The 15,504-nt window shown below is 35.7% G+C and overlaps 1 protein-coding gene across 3 annotated transcripts in view; it reads right to left on the reverse strand.

Annotated features, from left to right (window-relative positions):
• The window catches only part of fgf14 (fibroblast growth factor 14), a 216,717-nt gene that overhangs the window by 39,748 nt on the left and 161,465 nt on the right, over positions 1 to 15,504 (reverse strand). For all 3 annotated transcript variants that reach the window (XM_088604704.1, XM_088604716.1, XM_088604713.1), the window contains exon 3: positions 13,381 to 13,484. In XM_088604704.1, coding sequence (XP_088460830.1) covers positions 13,381 to 13,484 — 104 coding nt within the window. The remainder of the gene's footprint in view (positions 1 to 13,380; positions 13,485 to 15,504) is intronic.

Consider the following 15,504-nt stretch of genomic DNA (forward strand, 5'->3'; position numbering starts at 1 on the left):
TTCACTGTTCATTCTGAACTGCAGCATTGACTGTGTCAGTATCTGTCAGTAGACATAAACACCTAAGGCTTTTTCATAAAAAAAAATCCTTGTTGTGTTTATACAGTACAAGAAGTTTAGATGTTTTCTACGTGCAAACTCATCTGCAAATGTGACTGCTTTACTAACAACACCTGAATTTAGATAATTGCCATAAATTAGAAAGAGCATTGTCCCTAGTACACATCCTTGTGGTACTCCAGTAATCCCAATGTGCCAATTTAAAAATTTACCTGTACTCATTGTTTGCTATTTATTAACTAGATCTCCAAATAAATTGCAATCTATTTTTTTTTCATTTGTTTGCAAAAATACATATACAGTAGTTCTTCATTTACACAATAGAAATGTTCCTGGCAAATACTGCCTAACCCAAATTACACAAATGAAGAACTACGTTTTGTAAGAAAATCTATAAATAAGGAGCCATGTGCTCTGGGACCTCTCCCAACTAGAGGGTTGAACACAAATAAAAACTGTTGTGCACATTTATTTCAGTCAACAAACATAGTGGTAGTAAATGTTTTTTAGTGTTGATCATCTTCATTTAAAATGGGAAAGGGCGACTTGTTAGCGATGGGTTGGGAACAGTGTGGAAAACTGCAGGCATCACATGCTCTCTGGCACATCCACCATATATAACTATCCTCAGTCCTTTTACTCTCAGCGGGCTTTTAAAATGCCATATATTTTAAAGAAAGCTAAATTATTTTTTGTAAGTTACAGCAAATCAGAACTGTTTCCTTATTTAGGTATGTTTAGATTTCACACTACATAAACATATGGTAGAGACTAAGGCAATAAAGCCCTTGTATTGTATAGATTTATTTAGTAAGCTTGAGATAAAGGGAGATGAAGGTCTGTAAGATCACTGAGACAGAGATCAATCTGTCTCGAGTGACACAAATCATCCCAGCGCACAACATACTGCATATCTTAAACACAACATCAGGTCAAATATTGGTGGATGCCACCTTAAAATGAAAACCCGATTGAATTAAATCAAGAGGCAGTATAAATTCTTAAGGCATGTTGAACCAAAACTACACCAATTAAGGGCTCGGAAATTGAGAACTAACTTTTTAAGTAAAAAGTTAGTTTTGGCTATAAAAATAATACATATATCGATATATCAGAGAATGTTATGTACCATAGGAGAAACCATCCAGGATAGCAGAAATAGCCCAGCAACTCCCATGATTCCTACAGACTGTAAAGCAATAGAAGTAGCTTTTTTTCTCTGTGTGTCTTGGGAAAAACTAATACAACTGAGGCTTGGTTGTCTGTGCACATGCTTCTGGTGCATCGCTAAAGGCAACAGACCTGACAATATTGAAAGTCGACAGTCAGTGTTTTATGGATGTAAAAGCACCAGTGGGAGCACAGTTCAGTAGGCAAGAACCTGCTGTACCTGTTCCAAAACCAAAAGACAGCAGATTTATCATCTTGTGAGAAGTTTACTGAGTAGTTCTATATCTCCATGGACATCTTCTGACTTAGTGGAACTGAAGTTGCATACAGTAGGTGTTGAAGCCGTAATTATTACATTAGGAAAACTGATCCACTGTTTGGGTTACCCTCTAATATTTTGGTACAGTAGGTCTGCATGTGACTAAATACTTTATTTGAAATACTTTAGTGTTGAGCACCTGCAATACTTTCAAGTATCAAATCCTGTGTCACTTCTGAAATTGCACATTCTGAAGGATGTATTTCTGTTGAATTCATCTGTCTTGGGGTGACACAAGATCATAGGAAACAGGATGAGCAATTAACTGGCTACTTCAAAGTGGCAAGAATGAAAAGGAATAATAAACTGCAAAATCTATTAAAAGCATTGTAGTCTCAAATCCACTTGATTGGTCTGCTTAACCAGAGGGAAAAGTATGTTCAATAATGAAAAGCAGACAACAGTGCTGAAAAAAGGTTTTGCTTTTAAACTTGTTAAACCTCATCTGTTTTAACACAAACCTGCTTATGTGCTTTTTTTAAATACATACCTAAACCTATGCACAGATTGTAAAAAAATCCAGCACCTACCACACTGCACCTTCGGTGTTAACATTGACAACAGAAATGAGACAGAAACCTGCTGCAGGGAATGAATTCTGTGGTAACACATGAGCACATGTGAAAGAAGTTTTCAGTTTAATTAGGATCTCATTATTCTCAGAGATCACATTCTATCAACATCAAAGCACTGTCATTCTGTTAGACATGAGTGTATGCACAGGAAATACTAATATTCTTCATGCCAAATAAGGGGATAAACCAGTGTGTTTATGCCCAGATCTGGTCAGTTGTCAAATATGAGTCATAGTTACTCCCAGAGGTAAAATACAAAATCACAGATTTGCAATGGCTTCATGATGATGATCCATCACAATTTAAATTCCCCAAGGATAATTTCTGCTGAGGGACGAGAGATACCCTGATCTGCATTGGCAACAGATGTTCAGACATTGACAGAAAGTCAATGAAGTGGTTACAAAGGCAGATACAATTTCCAAATATCGTTTATGCAAAATGGTATCTACATGTTGCTACAAAATGTACTCACTTGCCAAGAACAAAATCAATAATAAATCACTGAATGATGGTGTGCAACACACAATAGGGCCTACTTCACAGCTTACACTGTAGAAGGTCCAGTGTAGCTGAACATCTACACAAGCATGTACTGGCAATACCCCATTACTATTTAATACTGATGTCTTATTAAATAACATGACATAATGTAGGGTGGTACCGTGGGTAGCATTGCTGCCTTGCAACGCTCTGATCCTGGGTTCAGTTCTGGACCTGGGGTGCTATTTGTGTAGAGTTTGTACAGTATGTTCTCCTTATGTTCATATGGGTTTCTGCCCCAAGATCTGTTTTTTTGGGGGGTTTGTTTTTTGTGTATAATTGGAAAGCTGACATGCAAAGAAATCTGGCAGCATCATTAGCAATCACCACATGTTGATATCCCAGATCTTGGAATTCATATATTTTCCATATTGAGTTATAGGAGCCTTGATCCCAAGATTGTGCAACTTGAGAATCTCTAATAAAGACTGAGACTCCAACCTAATCCTGGTCCTCGCACTCCCAATGTCTGCTGAATCTCATTCTAAATGAACTCTCAATTGCTTCAATTAGCTTAAATTTGGATTAGACATTTTTATTTGTTTTCCACCCCTCCAGTAAAACATTTCACAAGTTACTTAGACATCTTTAATACACACACTGCAGTGTGTATCACAGTTCCAGTACTAAAATGAACTCAAAGTCTAATTAGAAAATTATGAGTTATATTTTAAGCACAATGAAATAATCAAGAGCTCAGCTGGAAGAACACCCAGCAGAAAATGGGGTTGAAGTACTGTACCTATATTGGGAAGCCATAAACGACACTAGGCTTCAGTGGTAGTTTGGTGGCACGGAGGACCATTTCAGCTTTACTGTTTAATAAAGACTGTGATTTGTATATCAATTCCAAACTAAACTTCAGGTCATTAATGTATTTTTTCCATGTCATAAAGATACAAGAACTCATAGACCCATTCTGCTTCATCACACCAGCGTTTCCCGGCTACATAATTCTTGACAACTTTGGAGGAACGACAGGTCAGTGCTCAAGGAAAGTTGTGGGTTTTGTGTGCCCAGTGGGGTGAAATGCTCAAAAAACAAAACTAATTATGTTGTAGGCCAAAGGAAAATATTCACATAAAAAACTGTCTCTGACAGTCTTCACAAATGTTCACAAATTTGAAAACCAACTTGAGAATATTTATCTGTGTTGAAAAAGTGTTGCCATATTCACAAAGCCCAGCTTTGTATCCTGTGAGGAAGTGAGACCTATTTGCTGTACATGGATTTGTTTTTAAACTGGATCATATATAGTTTCACATTTCTGTTCAGTAATAAACCAAAAAATAATAATGAAGCTTTAAATCATGTTTCTGAGTTTAGCTCAACTGCAACAACCAGGCACAATTTGTCAGTGTTTATGGTGTTAACACTATGGATAAACATTTACAGACCAATGAACAAATTGTACTGGGTAACCAAAAAAGCAGAAAAGACATTCATCTGATGTGAAAACGGAACACTAATTTCTTTGACTAGTCAATCCTGTCTTCAACCAAATATAGCACATTTGGAAACTGCTTGTCAAACGCACAGTGTGGTTTATGTTGTAAATGATTCAATACCACAAAAGGAAAGAAAACATGCATTTTTGTCCTCCAACACTACTGTTTATGCAGTTTGGAGTATTTAAGATCTTTGGAAGAAAAAATATGGAGAGCAAGATTTCTACCATCAACAAAATGAGCCTCTACTCTTGGGATCATTTTTATAAAATTAAATTTATGTTGTACAAACGACAGTTATATCTTCTTTGCTCCAATCCTCCAGGGCCATGGGTTCACAGATGCGTAAGTGTTCAAGGATGTAATGAATATTTAAAAAGCCATGATAGACCTATTTAAAAAATGCTCAAAAGAAGAAGACCATGAAATTATAACAGAGGGAAAATATAAGACTGGCTGTGTTGAAGTTAAGCACAGATTTTCTTTTCACTTGCTCAACAGTGCAATTTCAGTCAATAAAATTTAGTTTTGGTCAGCATGGCATCTGAGTAAAAGCAAAGTTATTCGTTTTTAATTTCTATTTCTAAAAGTAGCACACTGACATTGAGAATGACATAGGATGCAGTGGATCTTGTGGAATCACGTCCTTAAAGCCATTTCAGAAGTCAACAGGAGGCAGACAACAGAAAAATATCACATAGTTACCCAGATGTGACACGCCTGAGGCTGGATCTAGTCTGACTAATGATAGTGCTTTGAATTCCTCCTTATGGCCCTTTAACTTCCTGTTGGCTGTTGCTGCGCTGTTTTTCAAACCGTAGCTTGGAGAGATGGAGGTGTTAGTTTTCATATAAAGGACCCCCAGATTGTGGATACTTTTCCAAGAAAGGTAGCTAATTTTAGATTCCTTGGCCCCTGGACAGGTTTGGCAAGCCAAAACTGATGAGAAACTTCGACCCTGTTGCTCATTAATGCGTGAAGCTCAACTCCCAGTGGTTACCATAATCACAGACCTCCCTGACATGTACAGTGCATTAGAGAAAGAAGTGAACCATTTTAGAAAACACAAAGCTCAGTTAACAATCCTGCCAACCCCTCTGTTTCGTATATTAATTGTATAAGCTTCCCGGTCATTTGTTTTTATTGTTTTATTTTCTCAGTCATCACATTCTTCTCGGTCTATATAATTGTAATGGTCCATCTCGTTGACTTCCATTTCCGTAATATCAATGTATAGAAACTTAAAACAATAGAATTATAAACGTCAGGAATGTGCTTATATAGAATAAAACCACCCCAGAAGAAGGGCTAGTAACATTGTTGAAAGCAAGACACCATTAGCTAGTTGTTAATTTCTGCTTGGTTGGTGGCCCAGATTTTCAGTATAATCCTTGCTGTTGTTAGTTTTCTGTGCTGTGTTCTTATGTGCTTTAATTTTGTAACTATAACCCTTCTTTGATATGTTCTGTGAAAGTATAATTGTTTCACAATTAATACATTTACTCATTATATTGAAAGTGCATGAAAATACCTTATGCATCACAGTGTCCAACTACACACAGTAGCACTAAGACTAGCCTTGTGCTTGTGGATAAAAACCATTAAAAGAAAAGTCTCTTGAATGGTAAAATACACATTTATAATCACAATCAATTACAATAGTTTTGACATACCCCAAAACTGAGCCTTATTAAAACCGCAATTATTTCTGCTACACATTGCTGCTGAAAAGAACCACAGCTTGTTTATTTATGAATCTTGCTACAACTCATACATTATATTATACATAAGTGAATGGATTTGCAATTAACACCAGTGAAATTATTTCACACAAAGCCATCTGCTTTTTGAGCTAACAAAACCAGGGAGAGGATTTACATTAAAATGTAGAACTAGCTGTCACATCCACCTTTCAATAGAGAAATAAGTGTTTCGAGAGCTGGAAATGAGAGAAAGTGCTAAACTTTTTTTTTATTTAAGAAAATCAACATGCACAAACACATTATCATCTAGAAATTAGTCTTGAAAACACTATTACTGTGGCACACCATAAATTGGTGAGAATATCGTAGGACTAAGGAGTACATCTGTCTTTGAGCCTGTCTTTGCCCTTGGGGTGTTAGGAGACACCGACAACAGCCAGGATTAGGCTACAACCTGCTGGTTATACTTATCAACAGTAAATATACTTTGCTGCAGGGCAAAGAAAGCTTCATGAATGTTAGCTCTAGTTTAAGATTACTTGCAAGGTGACCAGAGAGTGGACAAGAGCTTGACAGACAATTCTGATTTGCTGGTGGCTAGATTCGTTATATCAGAATTCAGCAGAGCAATATGGAAGTACTATACCTTAAGGCACAGCATTGAAAAACATGTCAAGAACTTCCTTGCCCAGACACAAAGCTATTTGTTGGAGTTCACACTTATTGTATTCAGTTCAGAAAAAACAAAAAAAATCTGTATCACAAAGCATTTTCTCTGAGGAAATGCCTGTTGAGAACAAAGGGAAGCCAAATTGATTGTAACACATCAAAGCACACAGTGTGGTCAGCTTCATCTGTGATCCTTATGTGCTATCCTATTTTTAAAGAAGGTAAATGTCTTGAAAGCTTGCAGCTATAACACCTCAGACAACACACCTCAAAACACCACCTACTGCCAAGTTGATGAAAAAAGGGATAATCTAATAAAGCAACACCTTCACTGTCTATTTTAAAAAAAGAACCTCACAGTAATCTGTTACATTTTTCATAGATTTACTGCTACTGTGTCTCTGTTCTATTAGGAAGAAAACATTTCTGCTGACAATTTCAGCACTCAATGTTTTTACAAAGCAAAAGATGACTCAACTGATAAATCCCTTTGTGGCTATTAGTGTTTAAAAGCAGAATTAATGTTTTCACATTGCGCAGGGGATTTAAAAAAAAAGTATCCCAATTTTAACATCAGATACTTTCTAGAAGGGGTTATATATTTTTTTTAAAACATGACCTTCTTTCTGAAAGTAACAGGATCTAAACTGTGCCAAAGCCACTTGCTGCTACTGCTCCATTGCAAGAATAGTCATAATCTACACCCTAGACAGCTTAGCTACCAGCTGTAAATTACAGGAGAGCACAGACACATAAAGTAGATCCAATAAAAAGAGAAATGAGAGAAAAGTGAAGTGAGCTACAACTGCCTGATGTTATACAGTACGTTCTGGTGTATGCTCAATATACTACAGACTGTCCAGCAAAGACATTTTTTTGTGTGTGAATTACTTTATCATACATGGGGAGAGAAAAAGTCAGGTAGGGTCACTGCTAGCAGGTTCCCTGCAGAGCTCTTCATAGATCCATACTCTACCTTTTAGTCACCAGGGTGACCAACAAAGGTGGAAACAAATTCAGCTAATAATTGTATTGTTATATTATAATCTGCTATACAATAGACTGCTAGTACAGGCAGTTCTGCTATAAAGTGATACTGTAGTTGTGTTCCTGAAAACCCTGCATTATAGAAAACTGCATTATAGAAACCCTTTGCATAATGGGAATTAAGAGGTTAGGGGGGAGAGGCTTCAGATTCACGATAACAAAGTCTTATTACTAGTTTGACTGTACTGTATTACTTCTGCATTATGTGTTTTTGTGATAACTCTAAACAGAAAACAGTGAAAAATAGATAAAATAAGGCTTCATTTGCATGAGCATTTGCATCGCTTAGTGATGAGAAATTCTACAGCGGAGGAAGGGCAGACAATATTTTTCATGAGACACATTTTTAACAATAAACACAATACGTTCACTCATATCACTTTAGACCGTATCATCATGCTTTTATTCCAGGTAATAGCTTTCTTTTCTTTTCACTTGCACCACACATCTTAACGGAACGCTTTATACCCTAGCTACTCATTATAAAAGCAAAATTTCTATCAGTGTTGCCAAAGAATGAAAAGTAGCTGGCAGAGCTTCACAACGTTGTTACATATGCAGACTGGATAAAGACGGATGTCAATGTGTGAGAATATACCAGCATCCCAAGCCTGTGTTGCTGTGCAGAACTGTTTTTACTCTAGTTCCGGTATACAGTATTTGAGTCACATTACACCCAACATGCACCCACATTATGGAAAAGCATTCCCTAATCAATCAATTGCATTATAGCCAATTCACACAATTGTGGAAAGGACTGTATATACAGTATATTACAAAAAAATCACCTAAATTAATCAACATTTTTGCTTGGATTCTGCTTTGGTTAAATCAAAACGAATGGTAAGCACCGTTATTCTTCACATTGCTGTACACCAAAACCAATCATCCATCCATCCACTTTCTAACCAGTGCAAGGCAGTATATACCCTGGGCAGGATAACCAAAATCTCTGGCCAAAATCACATATTAACTGGACGAGCATGCATAAAAAACATGTAATATATTCAAGTGAAGCACACTGATAATAAGCTTTAAAGTGTAAAGTGTGGGATCTGTGCAATTAAAAAAAAAAACATAATACACAAAATCTGCTTGCATGAACTGCCGTTGCTGCAGGTGTATCAAAGAATCAATTCACGTCTGAGATACCAGACAGAAAAATCTGTTTCATTTCAAGAGGAAAAGATAAGCATACATACCTTTAACAAATGTAACAAAAGGTACCTACAATATCTGCAACCTAAAAAAAAATATTTTCTTGTAAAATACAGTACCAAGATCAGAATGAAAATACATCTCAATGGTATGATGAATTCGATTTGCTTTTTCTTCTTATTTTGTACTTTATCCTTAAATCATTAAATCGGTGCGCATTTGATCGATGCATATATTGTTACAAATTAAGGTTTAATTGTCCTCACCTGATACAATTCCAATCTAAAATAATACATGATTAACATGTGGTTATTCTCCCTTTAACACACTGTATTTTTCTTAATAAAAAAGGCTCAGTGCATTCACTGTAAGCAATGAGATTGGTCTCCTTTTGGATTTACTTTTACAGGGTCATTCTAATGATGCAGCGAGTCAATCTGACAATAGTGAAAGGTAGTACTAACAAGTGTGGGTGTGAGATAAAGAACCCCTGCTGCCTGCCAATCGAAAGAATTGAGGCGGAAGCCTTTAAGGAAAATCAGCAGGCCATGAAATGCCAAACCTTTTTGTAATAACTGGAGATCTAGTGAAATTGTATTGGTTGGGGGAAAAAAAAATCCCAACCCAAGATGAATCAGGTTGATTCAGGTTTGCTACCCTAGATGACTAATGAAAGGTCAGACAGCATTAAGGATCGGTCGGATAATGCACTTGCACAGTAAACTTGTGTATATACTGTATATACAAAATGTATATTTATAATGATATACCCAACATGTTTATATAAATCAGCCTGAAACATTGACTTTTAAAAGCGATTTTCAAAGTAAAATAAACTTTCAAGTATAGGACATCTGCCAGGCACTGCCTTAACAATAAACATTGACAGCTGACAGTTGACAGTTTTGTTTGGCTAAAACCTAATTCACAACTACTCTGCATCACAGCCGCACAAGGAAAACACTACCGAGACTCTTCGTTGATTTAAGAATACGTTTTAAATAAATAGTTTTGTTGCAAACTAGTTTGTAACAAGGACATCACTGAGGTTTCAAGAAGAAGAATATATACTGTATATACAAGCTAAGCACAAAGCTACATGAAGGAATTTGTGCCTTCCTTCATAACCCAATTATTTATTAAGAAAATGGAAGCCCATAACCTGTAGTATGTTTTCACAATTATTTAATTTACATCTCTGCTATAGTTCATCCTAATTAGCTTTAAGAGAACAGCAATAATTAATTACATGTCAATGTAGGGCCTAGAGTTTATGTTACGTTAAAGCTGTAAGTTTTTTTTTTCAAAATTCTAATGTTTTGAACCTCTGATATTTTCTCTACACTGGGTGCCTTTATCTGGATTGCTTTGCAGAATCTCAGTTTCATATTTCTTGCCTACGATTGGCTCTTAAAAAAGTCAAAGGGTTTTTCATAGCTTGTAGAACATCTTTTGCATATAGGATATGTTTCAAAAGAGTGTTGGCATGCTCAGCAGTTAATTTCAAGAGCAAGCTCCCAGATTAAAATATAATTATGCTTTACTACTGAAAGGGCACAGAGTTAGAGGTGAAAATTTACAAGTTTGATTAGAACATTGCACATGCCAGTCATCAATTACCATATTTTTCCCCTTAATTTATTGTTCTCCAAGTGCAAAAATAAATTCATTTGAAGAAGTTAGAGTTATGGAGCTGCGAAGGAATAAATAAAGGTTAATTCCACAGCGAAAAGCAAAAATAACAAAACGTTCCAATTGTGGAGCCTTCTTCAAGTGTGTGTAATAATTCATAATTATTTCTAAATTTAGCTGAAGGAAAATTGTCCTCCCCTTGAAATTATAGTGGCATTCAGAAACGATCTGCACAAAATACTAATGAACCTACCAGTGGCACTGCAAGCCATATGACAATTCCATAGTTAAAAAATATTTTTCTTGAATCTATAGAGGGGACTATGTTGATTTATAAAGGAACAATCCATAGAAAATAGCATTACCAGACTCTAGTGAACATGACTGAGCTGATATCGACATACTAAAATAGCAATAAACCACTCTGCCATGACTACGATTGCAGTCACTCTTAATTGCTGGATTTTTACATACAAAAATCATTGTCATAATGTATCGAAAGATATATATTTTCTTTATGTCTTAGATGCAGGTCAGTACACTGTCTTTAAATGCACGTCATACAAATTTTCAACGGGCGTTCAAATCGAAAGACGTCGCAATCACAGTTACGTCTGGAAACTGTGGTCAACGTCTAATGTGTTTATTGTGTGGAACAGGAAAGGATGACTGAACGAATCATCTTCAAGGGAAGTGATTTGACATTACCCCACTGTGGAAGGCTTTCAGTGTGGGATGCAGGCACTTCACAGGAACTGATTATAAGCCCCATTAAGGTGGAAAATGATAAATAGGGAAGTGAGCTGCAAAATTCATGAATCCCTGACTGAAAGTAAGCTTACCAACAGGCTCTTCAGTCATGTGCAACCAAACTGCCTGTAGCCTATAGCTCATATTAGTAACTCATCTGTGACGAATGGAACACTCTATGGTTGCAGCATTTTAATTTTAATAATCAGCTGAGAAGAATTACAATACACATACACATAAAAAATAAAGTGAATCCAGTGGTGTTTTTTTAAATGGCGTAATGAATGGGATTTTTTACATATTGTTGACATAATTATACATATTATAACTATAAATGTATCTGATTGCAAAGACATTTCGACATGAAAGGTTTTGTTATCCGATGTCAGTTGGTTGCAGCTGGTTTATGACAGAAAAGCATTTTTATGATACTTTCCAATGACAAAACTATGATTTACAACAGTGATCACCATGTGTGTATTGTCTTCTTATGCACCACATTATCTGCGAAGCCAATAAAAACTACAGAACTGCAACAATCACTTTCAAATACTTAATATTTAAGCATGAAGAAAACAGTGAAAACATTAAGAAGTCAGATGTGCAGTATGTGTACCCACTTCTGCCTTAGCTAACCATAGGTTTGGATGCACATTACTGCTGTATAGTAGCTGTAATTCACACTAGACTGTAGGCCAGTTCTGTGCACTATAATTCCTTTTAGAGATCCTGCCCAATTGCCCAGCAAGGGGATTAAGCCTTTCCAAAATCCAACTGCACATCTTGCTGTGCTTATTCTTTATGTTACATGGCTTTAACAACCACTAGTTAAGTTAAGACTGATGGATTTTACTGTGTGGTCAGCAGGTAATTGAAGTGTGATTTACTACACAGATAACAACACTTTTTTGTTATCTCCAGTTCTGTTATCGGCAAGGTATTGCACTTCCTTGTGGCAGCCAATTGCACTCTGTGGACAAGCTGTATTTCAGGGTTAAGTCAATCAGGGCCCCAGCTCAAGCTAGGGTTGCCTTGGTTATGACAGGTTAGTTCTTCTGAAGATCTTTTCTGATAATCATAATGTATTCACCCTATTTTATTCACCTTATAATTTAACCTTGTCATACAGTAGGGTATTGTATACAATAAGTAAAAGGCAAGCTTACTAGGAAATATAAAGCCTTGAATGATTTAAATGGGACAATATAGAGAGAATCTCTTGTATTTTGAAAAAAAAAACAAATGCATCAATTAATGTTTCCATTTAATTTCTGACAAACGTTCTCACATGTTCATCTGAAACTGAGAGCAGTATAGTCCTATATAGTTCTAAAGACTGAAGACATTTCATAGGTTTTGTACTTTGTTCCATTTTTCAGGTGGATATTGTGCATTGTCAGATTACGAAACTTGAGTAATTATCAAATACCATAATAAAATTATTTTCTTATCAGAAATGTCAATATATAGTAAAATGAAAGCAAAATTTGTTCAATTTTATGTAGTGATATGGAAGGTTAAGGAGTCAATTTCCAAACCATAAAGGTCATTGTATTCTCTGCTTTGTGTTTGATTTTGTCTTTCTTTGATCTAGAAATAGAGCCAAGCTGTTTAAAAAACTAAAGAACACGAGGAACGCTTAGGAATGTGGCTAGCTTATCTATCCAGTTACTCAAAGCTTGAAGGTGGTGGCTACTCTTTATTTCAACATTCATAAACATTACAGTAAAACTACAATGAGTTCTGATAACAACATTGTCTTATTAGAGAACAACACCAGCTATACTGTATATTCTGCATGACAATCAAATGTAGACAATGAAGGTGCACTTTAATCTTCTTCTTCATTATAAACCATTGTACAAAAATGTAATACTGAAATATGGAGCCATATTTAGTATTGAAAATATTTGTGATACAGCCCTTTTCATATATATATACATAAATACTTGCAGTATGTATCCATATAAATACATAAACACTACAACTTAATTTGTGGTTTTACAATGTGGGTTAGAAATAACATTTGGGTGACTTATGGACAGTAAATTACTGCCTGCACTGCAAATGTGTTTTCAATGTGTTTTCAATGCTACACAAGCAAAGTATTTAAAGCATCCCAAGGGGTCTGAAGGCTTTCAAAATGTATGATCAGAAAAAGGTGTTTTGACATGTCATTTTAGTGTTTAAATTCAATTTAGGCTTTTGAATCTTTGAATCACAAGAAAAAAGGTACCGAAACAATGCATAATCATTTGCCATTTACCACTTTGTAACACTTGTTTTTAACACAGTGAGGTACTTACTGATGTGTACAGATAGCCTTCACCATTCATGGCTATGTATAACCCTGTCTTCACGGCCTGAATAGCAACAACTCTGAGACCCACTGGTATGAGGTTGAACAAAGCTGGAAAAGAAAAAGTATCAGTCAAAATAAGGGCAATAAAATGTACAGTATAAATCTCAGCACAGTTATTCAATTTTCAAGCTGAAAATTCCCCCCACCTTCTCCGTTTATTTTTGTTTAACATTAATATCAGCCACCAGGTCTGTGCAGAACTGTGTAGAATTGTAATATTAGTGGAATGTGATTACCGCAACATGGCAGAATTAATAGCACTTTTGTTTGAAAGCATTCCATTGCATTCCCAAATATTCAGAAATAAACTATGGTTTGTTGTTGTGAGGAATAACAATCTGGGCAGCAACAGAAAATACATAAGCACCGATGATTAAAATGTATCAGTATAATGAACTCTACAACAGTTAAATACCATTCCACCCAATTAGCTGACACCCTCTTATCTGCACCAACCTTGGGAAAGACACAATCTAGCTTTTATTTGCACTCACTGACTTCAAAGCAAATTTAATGATGCTGATGGAAATTTTTCGGCTGGAGCACAAAACAACCCCAATCAGATACCTATATCATTAAAAGGAACAATCGCCTTTTAAAATTCAATATTGTGTATTATTTCAAAACCACATTCCTGGACGGTGTGATAAGGTCCCGTATTTCAGAAAGGTCTTCAAAGGCGTTGACAAAGTCAACCCCGAATAGATAGAGAAACCAGAGGACACAGGTGGAAACTATGTGGAAATGTATTTAAAAGTGAGAACAAAAGGCATTTCTTTACCCTAAGGTTTGTGGGAGTATGGAAAAAGCTGCCCCGCCTTATTGTTGAAGCCAGTAACTTGACTGCTTTCAACAAAATTAGATTTATATAATTAATCAGCTGCTACTGTACCTACCTAGTGGGTTGGATAGGCTGAATGGCCTCCTCCTATTTATATTTGTTCTTAAATTCCTGTGTTACCATTATGCATTTTAACATACTTCAGTTTGAACCATCAATTACTCCTTTTCCAGAACACTGATGATATGATGATATGTAAGACCGTGGTAATACAGAACAAAAGAACTAATACAGGAACAAACAAAAAAGAGACTTACACTTACAGTCTTTCCTCAATACATTTTACAGTTTACATTCAGATAGTCCGACCAAGCAGTGAAATTATGTACTGAAGTCAAAAAAGGTGCTTGTGTCTGATATATTTTATATTTTAATATATACATGTATTTCTTGTTATTTTATACTAAAAGCTTACTACATAAAAAGTAAAATGACATGTCATTTCTCCTGCGTGTTTTTCCATTGAGACTACAGAACTATACTAAGTGACTTTCTACACATGTTAAATCAAATTAAAAAGCTTGCCTGCAGCATTTTAAAAGAAGTACCAGCACAGGCTAATAATATGATATATCCACTCCACACCAGTATAGAAATTTAAGACTTCACAAAGGATTTTGGTGAACTTCTGTTTATCCCACTAAAGTAAGGTTAAGCAAATATAGAGCCTAGCCCATCTCCTATACCCATAACACATCTTAGTGTATTACTGTTAAAAACAAATGCCATTTGCAAGCAACACATTAGATTTACTTATAAAAATCCACATTAAGATAGCACGATGTAATGCTTTTTGGGTTATCTCTGGAACTTGTCCAAATCTACACCATGCAGCTGTTTGACTTTCTAATGGATCCTTTTAAAATTCAATTGCTTTAAATGTTTAATGAACTTCTTAAAATTAATGGAACTGGAATAATTAAGTGCATGTAAGCTACAACTGTGTGTTTGACATTTAAATATTCCACTAGACTTTGGCTGTTATAGGTAGAGTACAACCTTTACATTAAATCACGGGTTATGGTAGTCTCATCTGTGTTGAGTCAAAAGGCAAGGGAAAGGAATATTCAGAATTTTCGTAATGTGAGAAATACAATAAAAACAGAGCCAGAGTATCTGAATAAAAGTGGCTAAAGTTATAAAATGACATGTTCATCGGGGCTGTTCATGTGAGGTCCTCCTACTTCACACATTTTGAGCACCTTCTTTCCTTTTGCTATTCAGCTA

Source organism: Lepisosteus platostomus, chromosome 2 (assembly GCF_059453375.1).
Source record: "Lepisosteus platostomus isolate fLepPlt1 chromosome 2, fLepPlt1.hap1, whole genome shotgun sequence".
Lineage (NCBI taxonomy): Eukaryota > Metazoa > Chordata > Actinopteri > Semionotiformes > Lepisosteidae > Lepisosteus > Lepisosteus platostomus.